Source organism: Bubalus bubalis, chromosome 24 (assembly GCF_019923935.1).
Source record: "Bubalus bubalis isolate 160015118507 breed Murrah chromosome 24, NDDB_SH_1, whole genome shotgun sequence".
NCBI lineage: Eukaryota > Metazoa > Chordata > Mammalia > Artiodactyla > Bovidae > Bubalus > Bubalus bubalis.
In genome coordinates, this window is record NC_059180.1 from 26499085 (window position 1) to 26526358 (window position 27274).

Here is a 27274-nt window from a genome sequence, read left to right on the forward strand (position 1 = left end):
TGGCCTCATCCTAACTCAATCATCTGCAAAGATCCTATTTCCAAATAAGGTCACATCACAGGTACGAGGGGTTAGGACCTCAACATCTTTTGGGGGAAACAATGCAACCATAGTATCTGCCTAGCAATTGAGTGTAGGATTCTGTAACTGAAAAGAGGCCTGGTTTGGGACTCACCAAGGTAGAATGCTCACTGTTCAATAAGTAAGCAAGTAAGATGTTCAATAAGCGAGTAAGATAAAGAACAACCTTCAGGTGAATCTCATTCAGGGATTTAAAAAATTAAAGGTGTAAGCATGTTATAACTGCTTGGTAGTAAAGCTTTGGTACTTCTCAGGCTTCAATGTCTAGAAGTAGAAATAATGGTAATCAATAAACAATATTATTATTATCATCATCACCATCGTTGTTACTACTACTGCCATTTAAAAGGTCTCCAGAGTCAGATCTGTGTTTATCAGTACTTTTGCCCTATTCTCAGTTTGGAAAGAAGCTTAATGAAATATTGGAGATATTATTCACTGTTTTTTTCCAAATGGAATTTTCTCCCCCGCAAGCTGGGGTGCCTCAGAGTAGCTCCTACCCTCACCTTCCCTGCTGGGCACAGCACCATGTCTTGACTGAAGATGCTGGTGATGTTTAAGGTTTAAGATCAGTGGCCTTTGTCCTGGCAGGCAGTGAATTCATTTGTCAGGACCTTTCTCATGGTTTCAGGAAGCACACGTGTAATTAACCAGAGCCCGTGATGGGTTTCAGATGAGCTGCAAGTGTGCCTGTGGCCAAAGGTCTCTTCCTTCCTGAGAGATGCGCGGTGTAATTAGAATCCGGAAACAGTAATCATCAGCATTTCTCACCAGCATTCAAAAATGATGATCCCATTATTCATCTGGGCCCAGTTCTGCTCCTGCTCCTGGTGAGGCCACTGCGGTATCCATGCTCTCTGCTGGCAACATCCAGGGGCTCCTCTGTTACCACTGGGGTGAACACTGGGTATTTAGCCTGTTCTGGAAAGCTAGCTGGTAACCCAGGTACAAGGAAGCAGTGGGCTGGTAAGTCTTGGACCTATTTCCAAGTCAGTATTAAAGCACTCCAGGTGAGAGGCCAGCTCCAAACCCCTCTGAAAGCCATTATTCATCCATTAGTCATTCAACAAACATCTGTTGAGCATCTGCTGTGTGTCAGGCACCCAACCTTCCAGCAGCATCTCTCCAGTGACTGTAGGTGTATCTGGGACACAGGATGGAAGTTGTTTTTTTGTTTTTTTTTTTTCATAATGAACTGGAATCAAAGCATTTTTCCTTTGACTTTTCCATCCATCCAGCCCCGAAAACCAACTGAAACCCTGCTGAAAAGTTTTAGTCATTGCTTGTTACATTTGTAATTTATTCCCATCAATCAGTTTTGAAGGCAACAGCAAGTCTGTAAAATGTTGAAATAGACACAGGACATAGCAAGAGGGAGCTTTTATCTCAGAACAGGGGCCAGCAAACTTTTTCTGTAAAGGAGAAACTGAAGAGTTTAGGCTCCGGGAGCCATTTAGTCTCTGATGCAACTACTTCATTCTGTGCTTGAGTCTGGGAACCAGCTACAGACAATATGTGTATGAATGGGTGCGCTCAGGATTTTACAGAAGCAGGTTGCCAGCCCATGCCACGACTGACTCCTGTCTTTAAGAAATCAGGTGTGTTTTTTCTGATGTCATTGGACTTCACTAGAGAAAAATTCCAAATCCCTTGTCATGGCCGACAAGACCCTGCCTGACCAGACCCCTGCTTTCCTCTTTATCTTCATGACCCACTGGACACCCTGTCCCTTACTACCCACCCCCCACCTGCCCCCACCTGTTCTCAATCCTGCCAAACACTTGGCTGTTTTACGATTTTGCACACCTGTTCTTATTTCAAAAGTTTCACCTGAACTAGACTCCAGTTTAGTTCAGAAACCTGACATATTTTCCCACTTCCATCAGCTTTTGCAAAATAGCCAAGGAGTTCATGTTACCTTATTTACTTTCACAACAGCGACGTGTGTGCTACCATCAGCTTCCTTTTCCAGACACAGTGAATGTACATTCTCTGTCTCAGCTGGGTTTCCCAACACCAGCCAGTCACTCTATGAACAACCCAGGTGCTCCTTTGACTCCTCTGCATGCTTCATCTCTATAGCCAACCAACGGACAAGTTCTAACAAATTTGCCTTCTGAATTATTCTCAAATCCAACCTCTCCTCTTTCTTAATTGGACTCATGGTCATTTCTCACCTGGATTATCTCCAAAGCATGCCTATTGGACTCTGCCAGCGGATTTTGACTCCTCTAACCCACCCACCTATTCATTCATCTGTCTGTCCATTCATCCATTTAATCCACTCATCCTTTCAGCCATGCATTCACACATCCACTCGTCTTTTGACCTATCAACACATCCATCCATCCACTCATCCATCCTTCCTGAGTACTTATTTTGTACCAGGTAAGTATGAATAAAAATGTAGAACCAACTTTCCTGGATATTTGAGTCTAATTAAAACAAATCACCACACAAATACATGTATGTGACAAACCAAAATAAGTGCTATAAAAGAAAATGTTCCCTTGAGAAAGCATAACTTGATTTAAGCTCAGATCCAAGGCCTGATCACATCAGGAGAGACACATGAACAGGGGTCTGGACAGGGGGACCGGCATGTAGGAAAGGCTGAGGCTGAAGTCTGCTTTTTCTGGGAAATACAGGATTCTAACGGGCCATGGAATTCAGAGCTGGGGGGAAAGAGTGGTGAGAATGATGGGAGATGAAGCCGGAGAGAGAGATGCAGTGATCACATGGGGTTCTGAAGATCTGAGGAGATCTGCCCTAGGTGCCATAGGCAGCCTTTGGCAGGTTTTTGGCAGACAGGCAACAATGTCCACCTTAATTAAGAACGCTCTGGATGCAAACTGGAGGGTCATTTGGCATGGGGCTGGGAGGGTGGGGGCGCAGCAGGGTAGACGTAAAAAGATGAGTTTGGAAGAGATTGGCACAAGTCACACATTGGCAACATGTCCAGAGAGGATGCAGAGGAAACAGAGAGACATGGACCACTGAGTAACATTCAAGAGGCAGAAATGAACACTCTCGGTGCTGAGTGATATGTGAAAATAAAAACTGACTTTGTAAATCTTGTCGGAAACAAGCCTGAGCCAGCCTCAGTACTTGAGCTCCTCAGAAGGGAATACTAATCCAAATGAGAGTGATGGAAATAAGAGAGTTCTTACTGAGAGAGCACCTGCTCTGAATGTGCCAAGTACCGTGTTCTGTGCTTTACACCCATCATCTCATTCAACGGAAGCTACAACTTAGATACCTTCTTTAGTCCCATTTTACAGATGGGGAAAATGAGGCACAGAGATGTTTAAACAGCCCACCCAAGGTTCTTTAGCTAGCCCTGTCTCTCCAGGGTTCACTTCCAGAATCCCAAGTATTGAACCCCAAGTCCTTGTCCACCATTTCGGGGGTTCCATTCTTGCAATTCTTACTCCTGCAAGGGTCTGGCCCAGTGTAATGTGAGCCAGGAAACCCCCGTGTAGACAACTCCCAGGAGAGGATGCTCATAGGATCCCAGCTGCATAAATGAAGTCTGGAGGCTGAGCTCCACTGATCTGCTGGAGTTTTTATTGCTCTGCAAATGTATTATTAATCAGCCACTGGGGTCCTCCCCATGGAACCTTTTAAATTATAGTTAAATTCCTTGGTAGCGTTTCATGCACCTTTACAGTGCACTTCCTGTGTTCACAGCAATAAACAAGGGGAGGAAGGAGGCCTGGATTACCAGGTTAATTGCCCCTTAAGGTCTAGGCTGAGAAAGCGATGGCAACAGCACCTCTAAATTCTCTGGGTCCCCGGCTGCAATGCTACTAAAGTCTTGAAAAAAACCAACACTGTCAAGCCAGCTTCTGGGGTGCAGACTGCAGGGCCTTCATGCCTGGCCTGGCTGCTGTGGCTTCACAGGTCCTCTAGGTCATCCCTGCCAGGGGCTTTCGATACAATTAGGGGGAGTGGAGGCTGCATGTAGGCTGGGACCTAGGGGCCACCAGTGGGGGCTTACTGCTTCCTTGGGAGGCTCCTAAACAAGTTCCATGTCATGACGTGGGGGACTCTCTTGGGAGTATGGTTGGAAAGAGGCAAAGAAGAATCATGCCTCCTACAACTCTCTTCCCAACCCAACACAGCTGAGAGGGTAGAGGGGTCAGTTCATAATGAAGCAGGGGTCTGTAATCTGGCCTTCCTTGGGTCAGATCCGGCCTGTGTTGATTTCCATACTGTTTGCATACTGAGTGGAGAAGTTAAGACAGAGACTTGTCTATGTCCTGCAAAGACCTTGTTTATGCCCTACATGACTATCTGGCCTTTGATGGAAAGTTTGCCAATTCATGCTATAAGGCATAAATCAGATCATGCCACTGTTCCTGTGAAAACTGATCAATGACTCCTCACTACCCTAAGGTAGAGGTGAAAAGCCTCGTCTAGAGCTCAGCAGCCTTCTAACTGGGGCCCAGTCTAATGTCCTGTCCTCTCTCCGCGACTTGGCTCTGTGTGTAGACAAATCACCCCGCCTCGCTTAGTCTCAGGATCCTTGTCTATAAAGTGAAGAGGATGAAGCTTGCCTCAGTGAGTCTGAATGAGGCTGATGTGAGGCAATGTCTGAAGAACTAACTTAATTTTTAATTGTGGCAAAATACACAGGGGCTTCCCGGGTGGCGCAGTGGTAAAGAATCCACCTGCCAATGCAGGAGACGCAAGAAACGTGGGTTCAATCCCTGGGTCAGGAAGGTCCTTGACAGGAGGAAATGGCAACCCGCTCCAGTATCCTTGCCTGGAAAATCCCATGGACAGAGGAGCCTGGCGGGCTTCAGTCTATGGGGACACAAAGAGTCGGACACGACCAAGCAACTGAGCACAGAATACACAGAACATAAAATTCACCATCTTAACCATTTGTACGTTTTGAGTTTAAGTACAGTTTGGTAGCATTACGTGCATTCACACTGTTGGCACAACCAATCTCTAGAACTCTCTGGATCTTAAAATGGAAGCTACCCATTAAGAAACAACTCTCCACTTTCCCCTCCCCCAGCCCCTGGCAACCAACCACCATGCTATTTTCTATTTCTATGAATCTGACTACTCTAGGGACCTCATATAAGTGAAATTACACGGTATTTGCCTTTTTTATGTCTATCTGACTTCACTCAGCATAATGTCTGCCAGGTTGACCATGTTATAGCATGTGCCAGAACTTCCTTCTTTTTTAAAGCTGAATAACACTCCATTGTAGGGACAGACCACATTTTGTTTATCATTCATCTGTTGATGGACACTTGGGCTGTTTCCATCTTTAGGCTCTTGTGACTAATGCATCTATGAACACGGGTGTTCAGATCTCTCGTTGAGACCCTGCTTTCAGTTCTTTTGCGTACAGACCCAGAAGAGAAGAGCTGACTCTTATCAAGCAATTTCTAGAGCACCCTCTGCGTGAACACTCCACTAGATCACCTCACTCAGCCTCACAACAGCCTTGCAGGGTGAGACTCTTACTATCATGAGAGGGACCGCAGAATTCATTGCCCACACTGGAAAACTCTTGAGAGGGGGAAGAGGCACTAGTAACAATTGTCCTGGGACAATAAGCACAAATCAAGACTGTGTGGGAGTAAATTAGAAAGTCAGTCATCATCCCCATTTTACAGGTGAAAGAATGAGGCACAGAGAGGTGAAGGTCATGCTCACACAGCCAGTGAGTGGCATAGTCAGAATTCAAACCCAGGCTGAGCGACTAAAGCTCTCACTGTTAACCACTATTTCACATACACAGCACGCAGCCTGGCAAGAGTCAACATCAATCCATGGTGTCTAACTGTTCGTGGTTCTTCAGACTAGGAAGGGAGGGGGGTCTATGGGGGAAAGGAGCAGCAAGGGCTGAGAAGGAGAAAGAGGCTGGGATGCAACACATCCATGCGAGTGTGAACTAGTCATTGGAGGAGATGAAGGCCCCCGGAGGGAGGCAGATGGCCCCGTCTCAGACACACCATCCCAACAGGACCATAGCCGGGCTCCTCAAACCAAGGCACTATTGACATTTTGGAACAGAAAATTATTGTGGGGCTGTTCTGTGTACAGGAGGGGGTTCATTGGCAGCCTGGTCGCCACCTAGCAGCTGCAAGTAGCACTATGCCCCCCATCACGTTGTGACACCAAAAATGTTTCCAGATATGGCCAGGTGTCCCTCGGGGGCCCAACTGCCCCATCCAGAACCGGGAACTGGGAGGAAGGCAGAACTGGAGGGGACGAATCACTTGCTTCTCCAAGTGTGGTTCTGGAGTAGCAGCTGCAGCGTCTATTAGAAATGTAATTTCTTAGGTCCATTCTAGATCTGGAACAGCATCTCTGGGGTGGGGGTGGTGGGTACAGGAGCCCATGTGTTAAGGAGCTCAATGTACAAACCACTATCTGTGGGGCATACAAGAGACTTGCCAGTATCTCAGAAGGTTGGGATGTAGGGCCTTTAGTAATCTGAAACCTGACTAGGGCTCCTGGGAAGAAAGCAGATCCCTTTAGGAGGATGAGGATGTTCTAGAAGTTTCCAACATCCTGTACATGACTAACACCGGATCGAATGGGCTGCCACAACTAGTATAGCATGTTTGAAGGGTAGTCTGATGGCATATATTGAAATTGAAAACAGAGAAGCCTTTGGACCTGCCAATTCTATTTCTCAGATGTTCTGAGCAGTCAGTTCCCGAGAGAATTAAGCTCTAGTGTCTTAAGACTTTCATCATAAGCAGCTGCTGCTGCTGCTGCTAAGTTGCTTCAGTCGTGTCCGCCTCTGTGCGACCCCATAGACGGCAGCCCACCAGGCTCTGCCGTCCCTGGGATTCTCCAGGCAAGAACACTGGAGTGGGTTGCCATTTCCTTCTCCAATGCATGAAAGTGAAAACTGAAAGTGAAGTCGCTCAGTCGTGTCTGACTCTTCGCGACCCCATGGACTGCAGCCTACCAGGCTCCTCCGTCCATGGAATTTTCCAGGCAAGAGTACTGGAGTGGGGTGCCATTGCCTTCTCCTCATAAGCAGCAAGTTAGCTTTACTCCCCTGTACCTAGAATGGTACAGATTATGTACTATCTTTGGGAGAGTTGAGAAAAGATCCACCCAGTAAAGCAAAAACCCGGCAACAACCTAAATGCCCATCAGTAGGGGAATGGTTAAACTGCAGTGAAGCCATACTCCAGAGTCATAGTCAGCCATGACAAAGAATTAAACAGACAATAAAAGAGACTGGGTAAATAAACATTATGTTGGGAAAAGATGGGGGCAAGAGGAGAAGGGGGTGACAGAGGATAAGATGGTTGGATGGTATCACTGACTCAATGGACCTGAGTTTGAGCAAACTCGGGAGATAGTGGAGGACAGGGAAGTCTGGCGTGCTGCCGTTTGTGGGGTCACAAAGTGTCGGACATGACTTACCGACTGAACAACAACCATCTCCTAAGGGGGATACAGGTCTCAGACCCAGATACATGATCAAATGAAAAAAGCAAAAAGCAAGTTCCAGAACCAGATATCAACTGCATATGATTTTTGAATTTTCCCACATCCCAAACCAGGTTCTATACTCTTGTAGGCTCCAGATTCTTATCATTTATGAACCCTCCATTCCAAAACCAACATTTTTGCAAGTATTGATTTTAAAGATCTAAACAAAACTGAAAATGTATTTGCTGTGGTTCCCTGTCCCATGTTTATAAAGATTTTCCAGGTATTTGCTGTGTTTTCCAGGTTTTTGAGATAATGAGGATGCATATGGTCCCACTTGAATAAACGTATTATAACAAGCTTGCTTTCTGTAGTATTTGAGCAAGCTTTAAAAATTAAAAAAAAATACATATTTTCTGCTTCCCTTCTTGCTGCCCTGTATTCTCCCCATCCTTTCACTCTGGCTGCTTGAAACACCACCAGAGCCGGGCTCCTGGCAGCCTCCCTGTTAACTCAGCCGGGGCTTCCTGGTCGAACCGTGCCACGCTCCGAGGTAAGCTATTAACTTGCACTTTGTGCCTCATCCTCCATTCTGATTTAGGGCAACATAAACCCTCCTCGAAATTCCGAGGAATAAATTAATTTACTAATTTCGCCATTAGGAGTTTATCAAAGCGAGCCCTATTTCAACTGTCCTTTAATCAATCACCATTTTCCATGTTTATCTCCTATTCAATTTTTACCACGGGGTTCTCTATACATCAATTTGCCTGATGCTATTCCTACATATGTTTTAAATTACTTTATCATTGTATAAATTTCACAGCCATTAAAAGGCTCTAATACCGGAATGGCTGACATGGTGTTAAAAATTGGATTCAATTCCATGGGGTAATAAATTGTGACCTAAATCCAATCTCTCATGGGTGACTGAAGGATACAATGAAAAATTATTGCTTTGTCATTTTTACACTAACACAAATATACCATGGTAACTAGAAACCGGCAGAAAAAAACGGAAAGCCACTGCTGCTGGCTATTTTTCACTCACACAGCTTTGCAGGTGAGTCCTGAGGGTCTCAGGTGGGATGAGCTCCCCTGCAGCCCCAGGTGAGTTACCTGACTGCATGGCTCTCTTTGCAACAGACTGATAGAGCTCCAGGAGGAAGTTAAACTGCAGCTTCAAGGCAGCCACTGCTGCAGGCAGAGAAGCAGAGAGGAGAAGCAACATTTTGCCTCTGGCACCAAAGCCTCTGAGCTCAGAGCCTGGCTCTGCCACTGAGCAAATGTGTGATTTCAGGTAAGTTTCCTCCCTCTCTGTGTGTCAGTTTCCTGGAATACAGAGTCGTTAGAAGAATAAATGATCTATTAAATCATACAGCTAAAACACTTAGGACATGGTCCCCGGCATTCAGCAATTCCCAGGCCAAGACATAGTCCCTGGCATTTAGCAATTCCCAGGTCAAGAGAGTCCCTGGCATGCAGCAATTCCCAGGTCAAAGTTAAGCATTATTATTTAAGCATGGGTTCTCGCACAGAGACCTCAGAGCCCTGCTCTTTTTAACTGCAGGGAAGGACAGTAATGAACAGCTAGGTGTTAACATTGCCTCTGCGTTTCCCTTTTGTCTTTGGAGAAACTGGATTAGTCATTCGACACATTTCGAAGGCGGGTTTACTAAAGGCACCGCTGAGCAGAGAGGCTGAAAACCTGGATTTTGAAGTCAGGCGGACAGAACTGAATCTAAAGCTGTAAAGTTCTCCCCACACGGAGTCACACAAGGGTGACTCCGGGCAAGCTACTCGACCTCACCAAGCCTCAGTTTCCCCATGTGTAACATGGGTTAGCGAACACACTTTGCTTAGCAGGGTCTGGTGATACGACCTGGAACACAGACAGGTGAGACTTGGCCTCATGGCTATGTGGGGGCTGCAGATGACTCTGGCCCCTCCAGGATAATGTGATGTGTGTTCCAGCAGGGAGCAGGTATGCTGATGTGGGGGGGTACACAGTCTGGGTTCCTCATGGAGATGTAGGGAGAGAGTCCCAGAAGACTTCCAGAAGGAAGTGATGTTAAAATGAACTGCTAAGCTCTAACCGACAAATGAGAGGAGAAAAAGCAAGCAGGTTTTGTTGCTTTATCAGGTGGCTCAAAGGTTAAAAAAAAATCTACCTCCTGATGCAGGAGATGCAGGTTCCATCCCTGGGTCAGGAAGATCCCTTGGAGAAGGAAATGGCAACCCACTCCAGTATTCTTGCCTGGAGAATCCCATGGAGAGAGGAGCCTGGCGGGCTACACTCCATGGGGTCACCAAGAGTCAGACACGATTTAGTGGCTGAGCACATGTTCATTGGTTTGTGCAAAGAGGAAGGACAAGCTTGGACCGACTGTCGTCCACAGGCCACTATGAGGGCCATGCCTGGGCTCTTTTTCTGTACGAGGTCTCTGATTTCCCAGCCCTAAATGGCTAACACATCACCAGCTTCTCCCAAAGGAAGGAATGGCTCAAAGCAAAAGAAACTGTCCTGGTGGCTTGCCATTGTCTGCTTGGTCCTAGAGCAGGTTCTGGGTGAGACACACGGAAGCTGAGAAAAGCATCATAAGCTGCCCAGCTGGGGAAGCAGGCCCACATGCCCCTGTGGAGGCTGGCTTCCAAACCATAATAATCTACTGCTGACTTTTAACAGGTGCTTGTAAATATTCACCGGCTGAGTAGAGGGAAAAAGTTAAATATTCTTAAACACAGTAATTCAGGCAGCAAGCCGAGGAGGCAGGAGGGGCATTAGACATTTCATAGGTAAGAAGTGAGGCTCAGAGAAAACAAGTGCCTTGTCTGAGGGTCTGGCAGCTCGCTCAGTGGCAGAGGGGACCTCTAGGCTTCCCAGGAGAACCTGGTTCAGACCTTCCCCTAAGCCTGCCTGAGCTCAGCGATAGCCAGACTGACTGCCCAGGACCTAGCGCCTGCATGAGTCTGCTTCATCACTGGAGGCATTGAGGGTTTCCCTCTGCTGCCTGAAGGTCCTGGGAAACAAAGATGCCACAGGAGGTGAGGCCCCCAGGAGTGGGCAACTCGAGCCCAGGCTGGGGTGGGGGTCCAAAAGTATCAGGGCCCAAAGGTACAAGGAGCATGGTTCACTGGAGGGGAGCTGTCCCCAGGTCCAGTGTGTCAGAACCTTGCCCATCTTTGGGGTTGATCTTCCCTTGACTCTCTGGAGACTTCAGTTTGGTCCCTACCAAACTGATGCTATCAGATGCCTACCAGATGCCTCTGCTCCATTTTTCTCACTCAAGACAAAGACATAGATCATCTAAATCCACTGGAATTAAAATCTGGCTGGGAAGATGGTGGATTGATCCTCCTGCTCACACTCAGAGGTCCCCTAGTGGTCTTGTTAATTCTTCAACATCCCTACACAGTCCTACCACCCCAGGGCCTTTGCACATGATGTAGCCTTGTCTGAGAATATCACCCCCACCACCTGCCCTTTTCCTAGTTAACTCCTCCCACTCTTCATCTCAGTCCCACTAAAACTCAACCGCGTGTCTCCACAGAATTGGTGGTGCTGTGGCAGTCTCGCACTTATGTTGTGCTCACTGGACTCCTGTGTCTCCCCTCTCATGTTTAACAGGCTGCAAACTCCACAGGGATGGGGATTCTGTCTGTTTTCCTCCCAAACAAAGCCCCCAAATCTGGGGCCCAGCATAAAGGGTGGATGCTCACTGGATAACTGCTGAATGAGCAGATGCTAAAGGGAGCTGAGAACAAACATTTTCAGTCCCCAGTTGGTGGCTGTACCATTCACGGACTTCTAACCATTCCATTCACCTCACTTTGTCCTGTGCACACAGGTCTCTGCAGAGCTCCTGGCAGGGGCAGGTTGAGCCATGGAAACTCAAAACAGCTGTATTGTGTTCTTACCCAGTGAGAATAAGACTGCAGCCTGTGATGTGCCAAGCAGCGGCTATTCACAGATGAGTAAGACAGAGTCCCTGACACGTGGAGGGCGGGTCTGAGGCAGAGACAGATGGACAGTAGGAGGCGCTTTCTAAGAGCAAATGCTGTTGGCTCTGCAGACATCAGATCTGCCTGCTCACTTCTGCCTTTGTTAGCAGCCTGAAATATACCAGCCAACTCCCAACAGCTCTCCCAGCTTCCAACTAGCCCCTACAGTCTACTGTCAACACACAGCCAGGGGATCATGTTAAACATATCGGGTCAGCACCCCCACTCCCCAGTCCTGCTCAGATCCCTCTGGCAGTTCCCCCAAGTCGCTCAGATAAGGACAAAATTCCTACTGGCCTGCAAAGCCCCAGATTAGCCGGGGTCTCTGCCAAGCTGCTCTAAGTAGCGGTCCACAAATGCAGGGTAATCAATGAACCCCCAGTCCCCTAGACTCTAGGTGTCATTGTGAGCACATGAGAAGGGGGAAAAAGAAATCCATCTAACCATGATCCCCTTGTCTCAAATGCACTATGAAAGGCTTGGGAAATGTATGCCTGAAGTTTCTGAATGAGTGTGCCCGGATGAGGCCAGGAAGGGCATCAATCCCACTCTTTGAGGAGCTGCTGTTTTGATCTTCTTTCCCTGCCTAAACCTTTCAGCTTTGCCTTTCAGGCATGGCAGTTAGGGAACAAACACACCCTAAAGACAAGTTTCAGAGTGAAGGACAGAGCCACACAGCTGGAAGACCATTCCTGGAGGAGGAAGGGGAGGTGCAGGGGCACATTTATGATATTTCCCATAACTGCATATTTAGCTTTCTCAAAAGCCACATGGCTGGCAGCTGAATTTCTTCACTATTCCAAGATGGGGAGTGGGGAAAACACCATGGTGTTTCTCTGTCCATGGGATTTTCCAGGCAAGAATACCAGAGTGGGTTGCCATTCCCTTCTCCAGGGGATCTTCCTGAACCAGGGGTCGAACCTGGGTCTCCTGCATTGCAGGCAGTCTTTATCATATGAGCCACCAGGGAAGCCCCATTTAGACGGCGAAGGCAACGTGAATTGGTTTACAGGGAACCCCCTTCCAATGGGGAGCCTTGGAGGACTGTTTGCCTCATGACCTGGCACACAGCAGAGCTCAATAAACATTTACCCAAGGTTAGGCTTAAGTGGTCTTTGTGCCCCAAAGAAACCCCTGGAGCCCAGATCACCAACTGTGGTCAACCATCCAGTTCATCAGACAATCCCAACAGCGTTTTCCTCTCTACCATATCCTCTCACGGGGGCTGCTGCAAGGACCTTCCCACAACTTGCCTGTTTTCACTCCTTCTTTAAAACTAAATTAGGTCCACAGTGGGATTGGTGGATCATATGGTAGTTCTATTTTTAATTTTTTCAGGAACCGCCAAGCTATTTTCCACAGCGCCTGCACCATTCTGCATTCCCACCAATAGTGCACAAAAATGAATATTTCTCATCCTCACCAACACTTATTGTGCTTTTTTGATAACAGTCATTCTAACATGTATGAGGTGATATCTCATTGGGTATTTATCCAAAAGAATTAAAATCAGCATCTCAAAGAGATATGAGCATGCCAACGTTCACAGCAGCATTTTTTTTTTTTAATGAAAGCCAAGATGTGGAAACAACATAAATGACCACTGACAAATAAAAGGATTAAAAAATTTGGTATACACTCACAATGGAATATTACTCAGCTTTAGAAAAGGACTCCTGCAATTTGTAACAACATGGATGAGTCTGGAGGACATTATGCTGAGTGAAATAAGTCAGACACAGAAGGATAACTGCTGAATGATTCTTCTTATATGAGGAATATATAACAGTCAGACTCAGAAGCAAAGAGCAGAATGGTGACTGCCAGAAGGGGAAGGGGAATGGGGTTCAGTGGGTACAAGGTTTCAGCTGAGTAAGATGGGTAAGTTCGAGCGATTACAATATTGTGCCTATAAGTGAAAAGATACTACTGGGCACTTAAAATCGGTTCAGAGAGCAGATCTGATGTTAAGTGTTCTTATCAAAATAAAATAAGACGAAAAATTTAAAAGCAGCATAAAGTTTTTAAAATATCGAAATCAGATCATGTTTAAACTGTTTAGTTCCTCTGGCTCACATTTCATTGATATCAATTCACCTGGCCGCAGCCTGGCCGTACCGCTTCCTCCTCTGACTTCCCTCACTGCTCCCTTAACTTCAGCCACACTCACCTTGTGGATGCTTCCAGAACATGCCAGGCCGTTTGCTAGGACGGTCTCCTCTTCCCAGGGACACTGACATCAAGGATCCTCGGAGAGGCCTTCTGTGGCCGCCTAACCTAGTGTCCACCCCACCCCCGTCTTCTCACCTGCCGTGCTTGTCTACGAGTTCTCATCACACCAGGTGGTAGATTGTAGGTCTATTGGTTCACCCGTCACCTCTGGCCTCTCCTATTAGGACAGAAGCTCCACGAAGGTGGGGCCTTCGGGTGGCAGGCCTCCCAGAGTCACCTTCCAGCTTATGTCAGCAGACCCTGTGCCCTAAGCAGATGCCCTGCAGAGACAAGGCATCTTGTGCTTTTGTTCACTGTTCTGTCCCTGGATCCTAGAGCAAGGGTCAGCAAAGTGCAGCCTGCTGCTGCCTGTTTTTGTGTGGCCTGCGAGCTAAGAGCAGTTTTCACATATTTAAATAACTGGAAAAAAGTCTCAAATGGATAACCTTTCATAACACATGAAAATTATGTGAAGTTCACATTCTGCTGACTGTAAATAAAGCTTTATTGGAACACAAACACAGCCACGCTGGTTGTTTATTTATGTACTTCTTGCGGCTGCTTTCTTGTCAGGTGGAGTAGTTGCGACAGAGACCACGCAGCCTGCAAGGCCCATACTTACTATCTAGCCTTTCACAGAACACATTTGGGGAGCGCTGGGCTGGGATGTCACCTGGCACTTACCAGGTGTCCAGTGAATGGGGTTCGATGATTTTTTTCTAGACTCATCATGGTCAGAGTCCCACCCTTTCCTTAAAAGCCCAAGGAAGACCTTTGGGATTTTCTTTCAACCACAATGAACTGTGACTGGAAACCTCCTTGTTACTGGGTTTGCACCCTCCTCAGCAGAAGATGAAAATGGGTCCTCTATGAGCCTTGCCTTTTGGCAAGTTGGCCCCATCCAGTTGGCCGGGCTGCAGGAGGGTTATCTGACTTCATCATGCCACTGCTGTCCATGACCTGTCTGTGGCTATTCCCCCCTTGTCTCATCTGAGCAATGCAGCCAAGATCCTTAGGAGAAAGCAATGGCAACCCACTCCAATACTCTTGCCCGGAAAATCCCATGGACAGAGGAGCCTGGTGGGCTGCAGTCCATGAGGTCGCTAAGAGTCGGACACGACTGAGCAACTGAGCGATTTCACTTTTCACTTTCATGCATTGGAGAAGGAAATGGCAACCCACTCCGGTGTTCTTGCCTGGAGAATCCCAGGGATGGGGAAGCCTGGTGGGCTGCTGTCTCTGGGGTCGCACAGAGTCGGATACGACTGAAGCGACTTAGCAGCAGCAGCAGCACTATCCCTGCTTGACTGATGGGGGCACTGAGGCAGGAGTCCCACCCAAGTCCCTGGTGCAGTGGAGCTGACATCCACGTCTCCTTTTTCCTCCCTGCCAGGCTGCCAGCCATCCTTCCACACTATTCATGCTGTGTAGTCACCCCACTGCCCTCAGGGTGTGGAGATGTCCAGGAGCCAGCCCTACTGCAGCTGGCGGTGCCATCTGCCAGTCTCTTTCTGTCACAGACAACAGCCTCCCCACACCCCCACCCCTGGCCACCTCCGCCCAGAAGCACATTTTTCGGGAGTCTTTGGTGTCCTGCAAAGCCTGATGGGTAGATGGGTTGCTGCATCCAGGGACAGTTGCCTTGTCATCAGAAACCTCCTTCCTGTCCATCCTCACCCCAATACTGGAGCTGCTGCCCCAGCCACGTACACATGCTTGTAACTTTGCAGCTGGTTGGCTGACTCAAAAGAGACAGTCCTCACTCATCACTCATCAGAGAACCATCAGCCACTTGGGTCCAGAGTCCCTGTAAAGCCCAACCTGCTCCCAGTGACTGCTTTCCCTGGAACTTCTGTTTTTATTTCTCATTCTTCACCTGGACACTGGCTTTACCTGGTAGAGCAAAGGGTGAGGAGGTGCCAGAGGAACTGGGGTAACGGGTGGGGCCTCTCTTGAAATTTTTTTTTTTTCTCTTTGAGGCATTTTAACTCAAGGTAGAAGGAGGCTGGTGGCCCATGAGGGCTATTGGAGACAGCATCTCAACATTTGAAAGTGAAAAGTGAACGTCGTTCAGTCGTGTCTGACTCTTTGTGACCCTGTAGACTATACAGTCCATAGAATTCTCCAGGCCAGAATACTGGAGTGGGTAGCCTTTCCCTTCTCTAGGGGATATTCCCAACCCAGGGATCAAACCCAGGTGTCCTGAATTGCAGGCAGCTTCTTTATCAGCTGAGCCACCAGGGAAGCCCAAGAATACTGGAGTGGGTAGCCTATCCCTCCTCAGGGGAACTTCCCAAACCAGGAATTGAACTGGGGCCTCCTGCTTTGCAGGCAGATTTTTTCTTTTACCAGCTGAGCTATGAAATTAAAAGATGCTTATTCCTTGGAAAGAAAGTTATGACCAACCTAGACAGCATATTCAAAAGCAGAGACATTACTTTGCCAACAAAGGTCCATCTAGTTAAGGCTATGGTTTTTCTGGTGGTCATGTATGGATGTGAGAGTTGGACTATAAAGAAAGCTGAGCACTGAAGATTTGATGCTTTTGAACTGTGGTGTTGGAGAAGACTCTTGAGAGTCCCTTGGACTGTAAGGAGATCCAACCAGTCTATCCTAAAGGAGATCAGTCCTGGGTGTTCATTGGAAGGACTGATGCTAAAGCTGAAACTCCAATACTTTGGCCACCTGCTGCAAAGAGCTGACTCATTGGAAAAGACCCTGATGCTGGGAAAGATTGAGGGCAGGAGGTGAAGGGGATGACAGAGGATGAGCTGGTTTGATGGCATCACCGACTTGATGGACACGGGTTTGGTGGACTCCAGGAGTTGATGATGGACAGAGAGGCCTGGCGTGCTGCGGTTCATGGGGTCGCAAAGAGTAGGACACAACTGAGCGACTGAACTGAGCTGAACTGAACTGAGCTACCAGGTAAGCCGACATTTAATTGTTCCGAATATAATGAGGCATTGCCTGCCTAAAATACCTCTTTCAGGTCAAATAGTCTTCACTGGGAAAGACATGTCTGCCCCTCACCAGGGTTGGTATGTCCCTTGTAGCCAGGGTTCTCCAGGGAAGCTGTGGTCCAGGAAGGCTTCCCTGAGGAGGTGGCATTTAGGCTGAGATCTGGAGAGGGGAGAGGTGAGAGCCACACCAGATGGGGGGTAGTGGGCAGTAGAGGCAAAAATGGAGGTGGCGTGGATGAGCATGAGAGAATAACCGAAGCACATGGGGCCTTGTCTGAAGATCAGAACGAGAGAACTGCAGCTGGGCAAGTGGCAGTCACCACGGAGCAGGCCCTCCACTTTTCAGTACCCTCTTCACTTATTCCACCACAACTGCCTCGCTGCAGCTGACAGTCAAACCCATTCTCTGTACCTATGCACCAGGCATTTCACACGCATGATCCCATTTCAGCCAACAACCCTATGAGGACAGGGCACAACGATCTGTGTCCATTTTACAGATGAGAAAGCTGAGGCACAGGAAGTCAGAGTCACACAGCTAGTAAGGACAGAACCAGGATGCAAAACCCAATGTCTGCAGTTCTTTGGATGGAAAACTGTTTTTCCAGTCCACACCGCCCTGGGCCCTCCATACAACATGGTTCAATTTCCATGAAACTTGAGGAAATCCTGTTGGGAGTGCCTGGAGGCCCTGGAGATTCTGGAGCCCAAGAAAGGAATCTGAGGCCTAGGCAACTGCAGGGGTGAGGTGAGGGCAGTGGGGTCAGGGCCACTGGGACCAGGAATATGGGAGGGGGTAGGGACTGGTGACATGGAGTACGGGGGCTCTGGGAGCAATAAGGGGCCGCTGCGGGATTAGAAATAAGTCTCTCTGAGACCAGGCTTGGGGTCTGATGGGACACATTGCATCTCACTCCTCGTGGCTCTGAGTGGATGGTCTACAGATTGGTCATTTCCTCATGAAAACATGTCAGCATCCCAGCTGCTTCCTCCAGGAGGCAGAGAGTGGAGCTGTTGGGTCACAAAGGCAAGGAAGGTGTCTGCACAGAGCACACCACTCTGGGGTTCTAGACGCTTCTTTTCCCCTGAACGCTGCTGGGGTGCGGGGACTGGAGGCATGGGGGTGGTAGCAACGGCAGCCCTTAACACCAGCTGACATTTAACACCTATTCCCTGTCTCGGAATTTTTCAGACTTCCAGCCACGAGGAATTGTTTCCTTAATTATATTCAACTTCCGGCATCGTGTCGGATGGTGCTGAGCTTGGCAAGATGACAAACAGTGCCCACGTCTGCGTGTGGACGCGTATGTCTGCGTATGTTTACACACATGCTGACTTCCCCTCTCCTCCGCACTGGCTTCCTCACTGAACAGGGCAGAAAAGGACCATGGAGCCAGAGCTCAAATCCCTCCTGAGCGGAGGGAAATCCGGGTGCCATGGTTTCCAGAAAGGGAACACCATCTCCGTATGGGGTGTAATTACATCTTAGCTTTCTGCAGAAGAATAGTTTATGGCTTAAATGCTATTAATTGTAAGCCGTTTTGTTCCACGGGAAGTTGTTCATTGATAACTACCCAATTAGGGTTATTTTGCAATTAGTCTATTCACAGTAAATTTATTGCAAAAGGGGGAGGCTGCGATGCAGTGAATGAAGTTCCTGTTGGGGCTGGGTGTGCCAAGGTCCTTACACGCCAATCTTATCAACCAGCTCCCAGGCCCCCAAAGGGTGTGACACCTTGGCCGACGCAGCTGAGATCACGAGGGATGCCCTGTGCTGCACAGCCTCACTGGGGGTGTCTCAGAGGGACCCCGATAGGTGTGGGGACCCCTTCCTCCACTGGCCACAACAGCCCTCTTGCTCCCTACAAACGTGCTGGGAGGAGGTCCTTCTCCTCCAACTACAGACGGTGGAGAGACACAGCCAGCAGGTTCAGACATCCCTGAGGTCTGAGAATTTGGACTAAGGTCAAACTGCCTGCCTCCTGAGGAGGGGAAGGATCTGGGGTGCTTGCAGGCTCTGGCACCTGAGAACTAACACCAGCCCCACCGCCTGCTAGCTGTGCCCCTCTGCCCACGGACTAAACCTCTTTGAGCCTCCATTTCCTCACCCATTAAATGGGTTGATAAATAGACCGACCTCACAGGGCTGGTATGAGGATTCAATGGGGCGGAAGGCAAGTGTTGGAGGTACTACCACACGGACTTGGTACCTAGCAGGGATCAGCAAACCACGGCCCCATGGGCCACATCTTACCCACCACCTGCTTTTGTAAATCGAGTTTTTTCAGAATAACCAAGTGCACTTGTGTATGTATCATCCCAGCTGCTTTTGTGATACAACAGCAGAGTTGAGATGTTGTGATGGAGACTGCAAGGCTCACGAAGCTTCAAATATTTACTCTCTGGCCCTTTATAGAAAAAGTGTGACAACCCTTGGTACCCAGCGAGTGCCCCCTGCTATTCTCAAGGAAAGACAGGGAGTTCAGGCCTCTGCCAGGCCACGTGCTAGGTAAGGAAAAGATTTTGGAAACATCTCTGCTTATTAATTTGAACATCTGTACCACTATCTGCCAAGTCAACAACATAATGGGAACCCCGGGACTGCTTAGACAAGAGTCCCTGTGCAAGGGAGACATGAACCTTTTCTTTTTAAATCTTTCTATTGGAGAGTATAGTAGAGATACATATTTCCATCTGAACACTTTAAAATACAGGTGAATTTGAGGTAAGGGTTGAAGCTGTCCCCACTGCACACCGCCCAGAGGGGGCCCCATGAAGGGTTTGCCATGGACCCTTCCAGGCCTCTCTACCCACTCACCCACGTGGCCACCCCCAACCTGATCCATACCCTCCATCCTGTGACTGGGGATCAACAGAGAAGCATGTGTGAGGGATGAGGAGCTGAATTTCAGCTCAAGTTCAGCCTCTGATTGGGTGACCTTGACCATAAGCCTCCTCCTCTCTGGGCCTTGTTTCTTATCTGTCCAGTAGAAAGATGGAATCAGGATTTCTCTAGAGGTGACCCAGTCCCCTTTTCCTTGGGAGCCGTTCTTACCTCGCACCTCCTGCATCAAGTGGGATGCAGGATTGATGAGACATTGGGCATCTACTTGCCTGGCCTCCAAATCCTCTGACACTTGGGGAACCTAGAGCCCTCTCCTCCCACCCTGCCACCCAGCCCAGCTCTGCAGTCGGCTTACCTGAGGCTCTGACCTTCTGTCTGGACGCCAAGATGGACCTAGCACCTCGTGGGCCAGCTTCTCTCCCACTCATGGACCCCTGCCCCACCCAGGTCTCCCCATGTATCCTCCACACAATGAGCATTCGTTGGTATTTGAATTTAGAAGCAACAAGGAGGTATTAATATTTGGAAACCTTGGTTGCTTAGTGAGGGACAGTGGGGTACCCCTGGCTTTGACTGTGGCCAATGAGAACGAGGGATGACCAAGAGCAAATTGCGAGTGGACCCCCAGGGAGAGCTGAGTGGGAAGGCCCTTCGAGTACTTAATACAGGGTGCTCCCTGAACAGATAAGGAAGTTGGAACCAGAGAGCCAAAGGCAGTTTCCCTGTGAGTTCCTGGGGAAACTTGAACTAGAACACACATTGTTCCATTTCCAATGCATTGCTCTCTGTAGCTCCCAGTGATATCGGCGCTCTCTTCTTTTTAGAGAAGCCTTTTGGACGCCGTCTGCGTGGAGAAAGCCATGGGGCGGACTAATTCACAAACTGTTTGGGATGTAAGGTCTTCTATAAGAAAAAGAATATCTGCTGACCTGCAGTGAGCTTGTGTGTGTGGCCGCGGGAGGTGGGACGGGCATGTGGATGTGGGGGAAAGAGCACTGACCCCCATGAGTTACCTGTAGCCGGATGGTGGGAACATGAAGGGTCTCCCTTGTCCAAGGTGGGTTTGAAATTTTCTGCCATAACATGTATTTATTTATTTATTTATTTTTGATCTTGAGAAAATACGACCTCACCCAGGACGGTGGATCTCTGTCTCAGGATGTCTCTACCTGTAGGCTTGTGAGGCCTCCTACAAGCCGTAAGACCTGGGGAAGTTATTTTATGTCACTCAAATGAAAAATTATATGCTCCTGATAACAGTGCCAACCTCACTGGGCCACAGATGAGACGAGCTGATTGAATGCAAATTGCCTGTGCCGTGCCCAGAACACAGCGAGTGCTCAGTACCTGTTATTACTCCCCTTCTGCAGGCACCAGAAAAGGTGAAATGAACCAGCAAGGAACACGTGTCAGTGGTGAGAGGCGAGATGCAGAGATACACACACTGTAATACTTCACCTATGCAGAGCCATCCCCCCAGTCCCCAGTTTCTGAGGACCCTCACCTGCACTTATGAACGTCACTCTTACAGCTCTGACCTCGTACGGCATGGCAGCAAGAGGTCTGATTTATCATCGGCATGGAGAAGGGGGCCCAGTGTGGGGCAGGAGGGAGGCTGGTGGGGGGTGGGGGGCAGAAGAGGGAAGGAAATAAGGAAGGAAGAAATTGTAGATGGAGGAAAATGAGAAAGATGTTTTTTCAGAGCCCCCAATGTCAATGCAACCAATAGATCCTTTCAGATCCTATTCAGTTACAGTAATATTCATGTCAATTTTAATCCCCATATTCTGCTGAGAGAGAAAACAATCCGTATCAATACCATCGCCACCTACACCTTCCACATTAGCCCTGATTGCACTGCATTTTATCCTTTGTCACAAAGGCAACTGGTTAACGCTGCAACAAAAGGTAATTTGATTTGGGGAAACTCCCCACCCAAGATTTTGGAATTCACAGGAAGGTCCAAAACAAATGATTTCGTGTCTTGATTTGGGGGTTGAAAAATAGGGCAGACGCTCGGAGAAGGTCTGCAGACGTGAGCAGAGCGGGGCTGGGGCTTACCTTCGAGGGGGCAGAGCCGAGTCACCTTCTCGGGCATCAGCAGCCCCAGCTTGTGGCGGCAGTAGGTCTCCCCGATCTCCTGGCGGCAGTGCTTGGACTTGGAGCGGGACAGTGCAGAGACGGCCTCCTTGCCCGAGATGTCACACCTGAGGGGCTGGTCAGGCTTGGCCTCGGGGGAGTTGCCCCCGGTCTTGCGGGCGTGGGGCGGTCGGGGAGCGTCCTTGCCTCGGCTGCCGTTCACCGCGACCCTCTCGCCGGGAGGCAGCACCTCGTTGGGACCTTTTCCCAGGGACGGACGCCCCCTCCCTTTCTCCTCCTGCTCCCGCTTCCTCTTCAGAAGCTCCTTCTGTCCTCTAGGGGGCTTCTTCGTCAGCTCGGGCTGGTGCTTCTGCTTTTGAGTTCTGGGTGCAAAGTTGCTGTTGTCCACGTTCTCAAAATCCTTGGGCACTGAGTTCTCATTGTTGCTGTCTGTCCGCACTTTCTCTTTCGGCCGGTGAGAGAAGTAGCCCTCCTAAAGAAGACAGGGACAAAACACAGAAGAGAATCTTGACTGAGCCATCAAGCTAAGCAGGTGGGCTCTGGAGGATGGGGCACGTAGGTTTGGAGGTTTGAGCCCTGGTGTCACATGCCCTGCTTTTGCTATGAGCTTCACCTTAGACTTCATGTTAGATCTTTCTCTTTGAACTCAGTTTCTCAACCTGGAAATACAAGACATTTCAACTAGAAAATAAAACTTTTGCAACCTCTAACGTGCTCGGACTATGATCCTCAATGCTTGTTATTAACCACATTCCCTTTTCATGTAAGTCTCCTTGCGTGTTTCTGCCACTGGAATCGAGACAGTTTGTTTTGAGCTTCCTGTTTAAATGCCAGCAGAAAGCGCTGTGATGGTTAATGGCTAGCAAAGCCATAATAAAGCTATAAGGGGAGAAAACATTGGTAGGATAGTATTTACTTCCCATTGCCTTTAAGACATGCTCCTAGATCTATGCCCATAAAGAAATGAGACCATGCCATAGTTAATTCTAGAGGGGAGACATCACCAGCTATCTCGGCAGGAATGTGTCCTTTACAGGACAATCCTTACAATGAATCCAAGACTTGGTGACAGTTTTGTGTTTGAGCTTTGACTCTTGATGCTTGTATCTGGAGCAGAACTGATTAAGTCATCCAGGATGGGTTGGGTCAAGAGAAAAGGCAAGAGTCATTTTTGAGACAATGAGTCTTTCCAGGAAGAGGGGCACCTGGAACTCAGCTTCTCCACGGTATGTGGGCCCTGGCCATTTTGAGCTTGGATCAAATGCACTGGTCAACTAATGTCCTGCATCACTTCCAAAACACAGTGCTTCTGTTTAGAGCCCATTACGAAGGCCTTAACCGCAAAGAGATTCCATGGGCCAAAGCTAGTCAGTCAGAGGGGACACAGAGCCATGGAGAATTGAGGCTAATTGACTCTTTAAATCCATTGCTATAGTAACGCACTGGCAATGAGTAGCAATCCTGAGGGCAGGCATCCTCATTCATTTTCCTAAATGTGACCATTGAAGGTTCTCAAGGAGGGCGTTGGAGGAACAGAGCTGTGGAGGCGGTGCTGGTGCCCAGGAGGGGCTGCCGTGCAGCTGACACTAAGTGCATCTCCTCCTTTAGCAGTCCTGCAAGCTATTGCCTGCCCTGAGCCAAATCCTCCATGCCATTTGTTTTTGTAAATAAAGTTTTATTGAAACACAGCTGTGCCTATTCATTTATGGATTGTCTATGGTCACTTTCCTGCTACAACAGCAGAAGTGAGTGGTTGCCATAGAGACTATCTGGCCTGCAAAGCTTAAAATACTTCTATCTGGCCCTTTAAAAAACACAGTGCAGACCCCAGGTCTCCAGGATTGTGAGTTTAGAAGGTTCCCCTTCTCCGGGCTTGGTTTTCTTGCCCTTGTCTCCAATGTCCCCGTTTGGTCCAGCAATGTGTCTACCCACTTCTTACCTTTGTTTCATCTCCCCTAGCATCAAGTACCAATTTCAGAGTCCATAGGAATGAAAGCAACACTAAGATACCTCATGGCCATTCTGTAAGTTGATGTTACTTTTATTCTCATTTTGCAGGTACTGGCATCAGTGACTCATTAAGGTAACCCAGGCAGTTGGTCATGAAGCTGGGATTCAAACCAGATAGGTCGATGACTTCTGCCCTGGGCCATCAGATCCACCAGCCACTTCCAGGGAGCTGCAGAGTCCTTCTGATCCCCCTCACTCTGTCCCCTTAAGCACAGCAGCCTGACTCCCCTCCCATCCACTCTCACCCAGCTAAACGGATCTGGGACAGGCATGTCATCTCCAAAGAGCCGTCTCTAGGCTGGCCAGTGGCATCAGGTGTCAGGAAGTCACAGAAGAGGGAGAGGACAGTAAGGAGGGGCTACAGAGCACCCGGGTGGCAGCGGCTGGAGGCAATGGATAGGAAGACTGAAACAAGGAGACGCCGAGAGACAGTGCAGCCTGTGTTCTGTCACAGAGAAGCTGCTGGTCATCCATGGGAGCCGACCTTACATGCTGGTCCGTAAAGGGGAACTTCTGGTTCTAACACCTATTTCTGGCTTTTCTTACCTCCCGCATGCATCTTGTAAGAAATCCCCCTCAAGTGGGGGCCATGCCTCTGTTGTTGAAACCTAAACAAACTTCACTGCTATTCCTCTTTTCCTTCTTTCTGTCCAGAGATCCTTGAAAAATCCCAAGCAGCCTCTCAGATGAATTCTCTGAGCTGTCCCTGTGAGCCAGTCAGCATATGCCGCTGATTCACAGGTATTACTTACTGCATGCTGAAAATTGCCCCCTAAGGGGTACCCCCTCACTATTTTACAGAAAGAGGAGCCAAGGCTTGCTTGTTGCTTCCACCCACTTGGACATGTTATGAGGTGCCAGGCAGTGTGCTAAGCCCGTCCATGTGATAAATCATTTAACCTTCAGAAGTAAGTTCTGAAGTAACAGAGGCAGATACTACCATTCACTCATCTTACAAAAGAGGAGAAAAGAGCTTGGGGATATTCAATGATTTGTCTGACGTCATTTCGGGAAGGCTGTGAATTTGCATGTGTCTAATTCTAAAACTTGTGGTAGTTTTTTGCCTCTTCTGTTCAGCTGACAGGTCAAGGGTGGAGCATTTAGTGTCCCCTTCTCTGTGACAGAGTGGATAGGATCTTTGCATACATTAGCCTAGGTTGGAATGGACCAGATTGGGGGATGGTATTCAATAAAGCTCTTGACAAATATTCCAGTTCTCTTCCTTCTAGGCACACGATACAATTGCACTTCCCATCCCCTGCAAATGAGGCACAGCCAAGCAACTTGCTGTGGCCAAGACAAGTAACTGGGGCCAGGCACATTTTGCCTTGTCCCTTCTTCCCTGGTAGCATCCAGCCACACTCCTGATGGTGAAGGCCCTACAACTCCACCAACCCTCCATGGGCAGAATAAACCTCTGTGGATTTCTGTCCCTGAGGTTTGGGGATCTTCGTTACTGCAGCACGGTCTAACTCATCCTGATTAATACAGAAGACAACTATCTGCTTTCTTCCTCTTAGCTGACCTCAGATACAAGACCCAATTTCATATTGCTTTTTGCCTCTAACAGCCAAAAAATCAGTTTGATGACACTTGCTGTCCAAGAAATGTGAGTTTAAATTCTGTCCTTAAGCCCATTTTCTAGAAGTTAACAAGAAGGTAGAGAGTGAGCAGAAACCCCCACAGCCACATGTATCCACTCTCATCAAAAACGTCCTAAGTACAGTTCCTGGGTTGGTCTCTTTCCTCATTAACTGACGATCACCAGTTTATCCCCTGAGCAGAAAACCTCCAGCAAAATTTCAAAAGCTCACATTCTCCACCACTTTCTGGCAGAACTTCTCTAAGTAACACCAGACACAGGAAACACTGCAATCAATGAAGCTAATCTGACCGTCAGAAAACGGCTGGTTCCTCTGGTTAATTTGTGACATCAGGACCAGGGGCCAGCATCAGTTCTAATAGGACTCGTGATTAATAAGGGTTGTCCACTCAGAGACACCCACACAACAGGTCAGCTCTGTGTGACCCCATGGCCTTCCCCCTGGCCCCAGGTGCTACTCAGCTGTCAAGGGAAACCAAAAGATTTGAGTGTAAGAGGAAAGGGAAATATTTTGTCTTCTGGCATGAAGAGCTCACAGGTAGGTATTCGATAGCTTCCAGAAAAGTCACTGAGGCATAGTCAATGAGAATCAGGCATCACTCAGGAGCCTAAGATCTCGGTCACACTGAGTCAGGGCTGTTTTCTACAGCAGTTGATGAGTTCTCCAACACCTTCCCCCAGCAGTTTTCTTTCTTCTTTTTTGTACACTTTATTTTACTGTGGTGAGAACACATAACAGGAGATCTACCCTCTCGGCAAATGTTTTAAATGCCCCATACAGTCTTGCTACCTACAGACACAAGGCTGTACAGCAGATCTCTTGAATGTAATCACCCTACACCACCAAGACTTTATGCCCGTTGATTAGAGATTTCTCATTTTCCCCTCCCCCAGCCACTGGCCACCACCATCCTACTCTCTGATTCTCTGAGCTTGATTGTTTTATTTATTTATTTAAAATCGAAGGCAAACTCTTTTTGGGCGGGGGAGGGGGCATGCCACATAGCATATGAGATCTTACTTAGTTCCCCAACCAGGGATCGAATCTTCACCCTCTGAACTGGAAGCACAGAGTCTTAACCACTGGACCACCAGGGAAGTCCTGCATTTGGCTATTTTAGATTCTCATGTAAGTGGATCAAGCAGCATTTGTCTGTGTCCAGCTTATTGCACTCAGTATTAACATCCTCTGGGCTTCCCTGGTGGCTCAGATGATAAATAATCCCCCTGCAGTGCAGAAGACCCAAGTTTGATCCCTAGGTCAGAAAGTTCCCCTGGAGAAGTGAATGGCTATCCACTCCAGTATTCTTGCCTGGATAATTCCATGGACAGAGGAGCCTGCTGGGCTATAGTCCATAGGGACATGACTGAGCGACTTTCACTTTCATCCCTCTTTCGTACCAGCATCCTTGAGGTTCATCCATGTTGTCACATATGGCAGGATTTCCTTCTTTTTCTCAACTGAATAATATTCCATTGTACAAATATGCTACATTTGCTCTATCCATTTATCCCTCAACCCTTCTATACCTTGGAGAAGTTTCACTCCCTTTCCCCTTAACTCTTCACCTGCTCACCAAGAGGCTAATGGGCCTCAGTTTTTCTCTCCTTCCCCTGGAGAATCAAGATCCAGACATCCAAGCCCAGGTTCCCTTCCCTGTACAAACCAACTGTGGGAGGTTTCCAGGAAAACACATGTGAGATAATCATCATACGTTTAGCACCCATGTCCCCTTAAACTCTGGCCCTTCATGAACCTTGTGTCCCTAATCCCCTCGAGCACCCAGGGAAGCCAGAGCATGAGTCCTAATGAAGGGGAGGAGACTAAGGCTCAGGGAAGTGAAGTAACCTGACCAAGAAATGAAAGTGATGCTGGAAATGATGTGATCCAAGCTCTGCATGCCTCAGTTTCCTCATCTGGAAAATAGGGATTTGAAAATAAGGCCTCATGGGGGTTTGGTGATGATGAATGTATATAAAACTTCTGGAATGTGTCTGCCACACCCAAAGCAGGAAGAAGAAAAAGCAAAGAAG

General features: G+C 48.2%; 1 protein-coding gene across 1 annotated transcript in view; it reads right to left on the reverse strand.

Annotated features, from left to right (window-relative positions):
- Positions 1 to 27274, reverse strand: part of XYLT1 (xylosyltransferase 1) — a 347704-nt gene that overhangs the window by 135702 nt on the left and 184728 nt on the right. The window contains exon 3 of the mRNA XM_025274755.3: positions 21589 to 22099. Within this exon, the coding sequence (XP_025130540.3) occupies positions 21589 to 22099 (511 nt within the window). The remainder of the gene's footprint in view (positions 1 to 21588; positions 22100 to 27274) is intronic.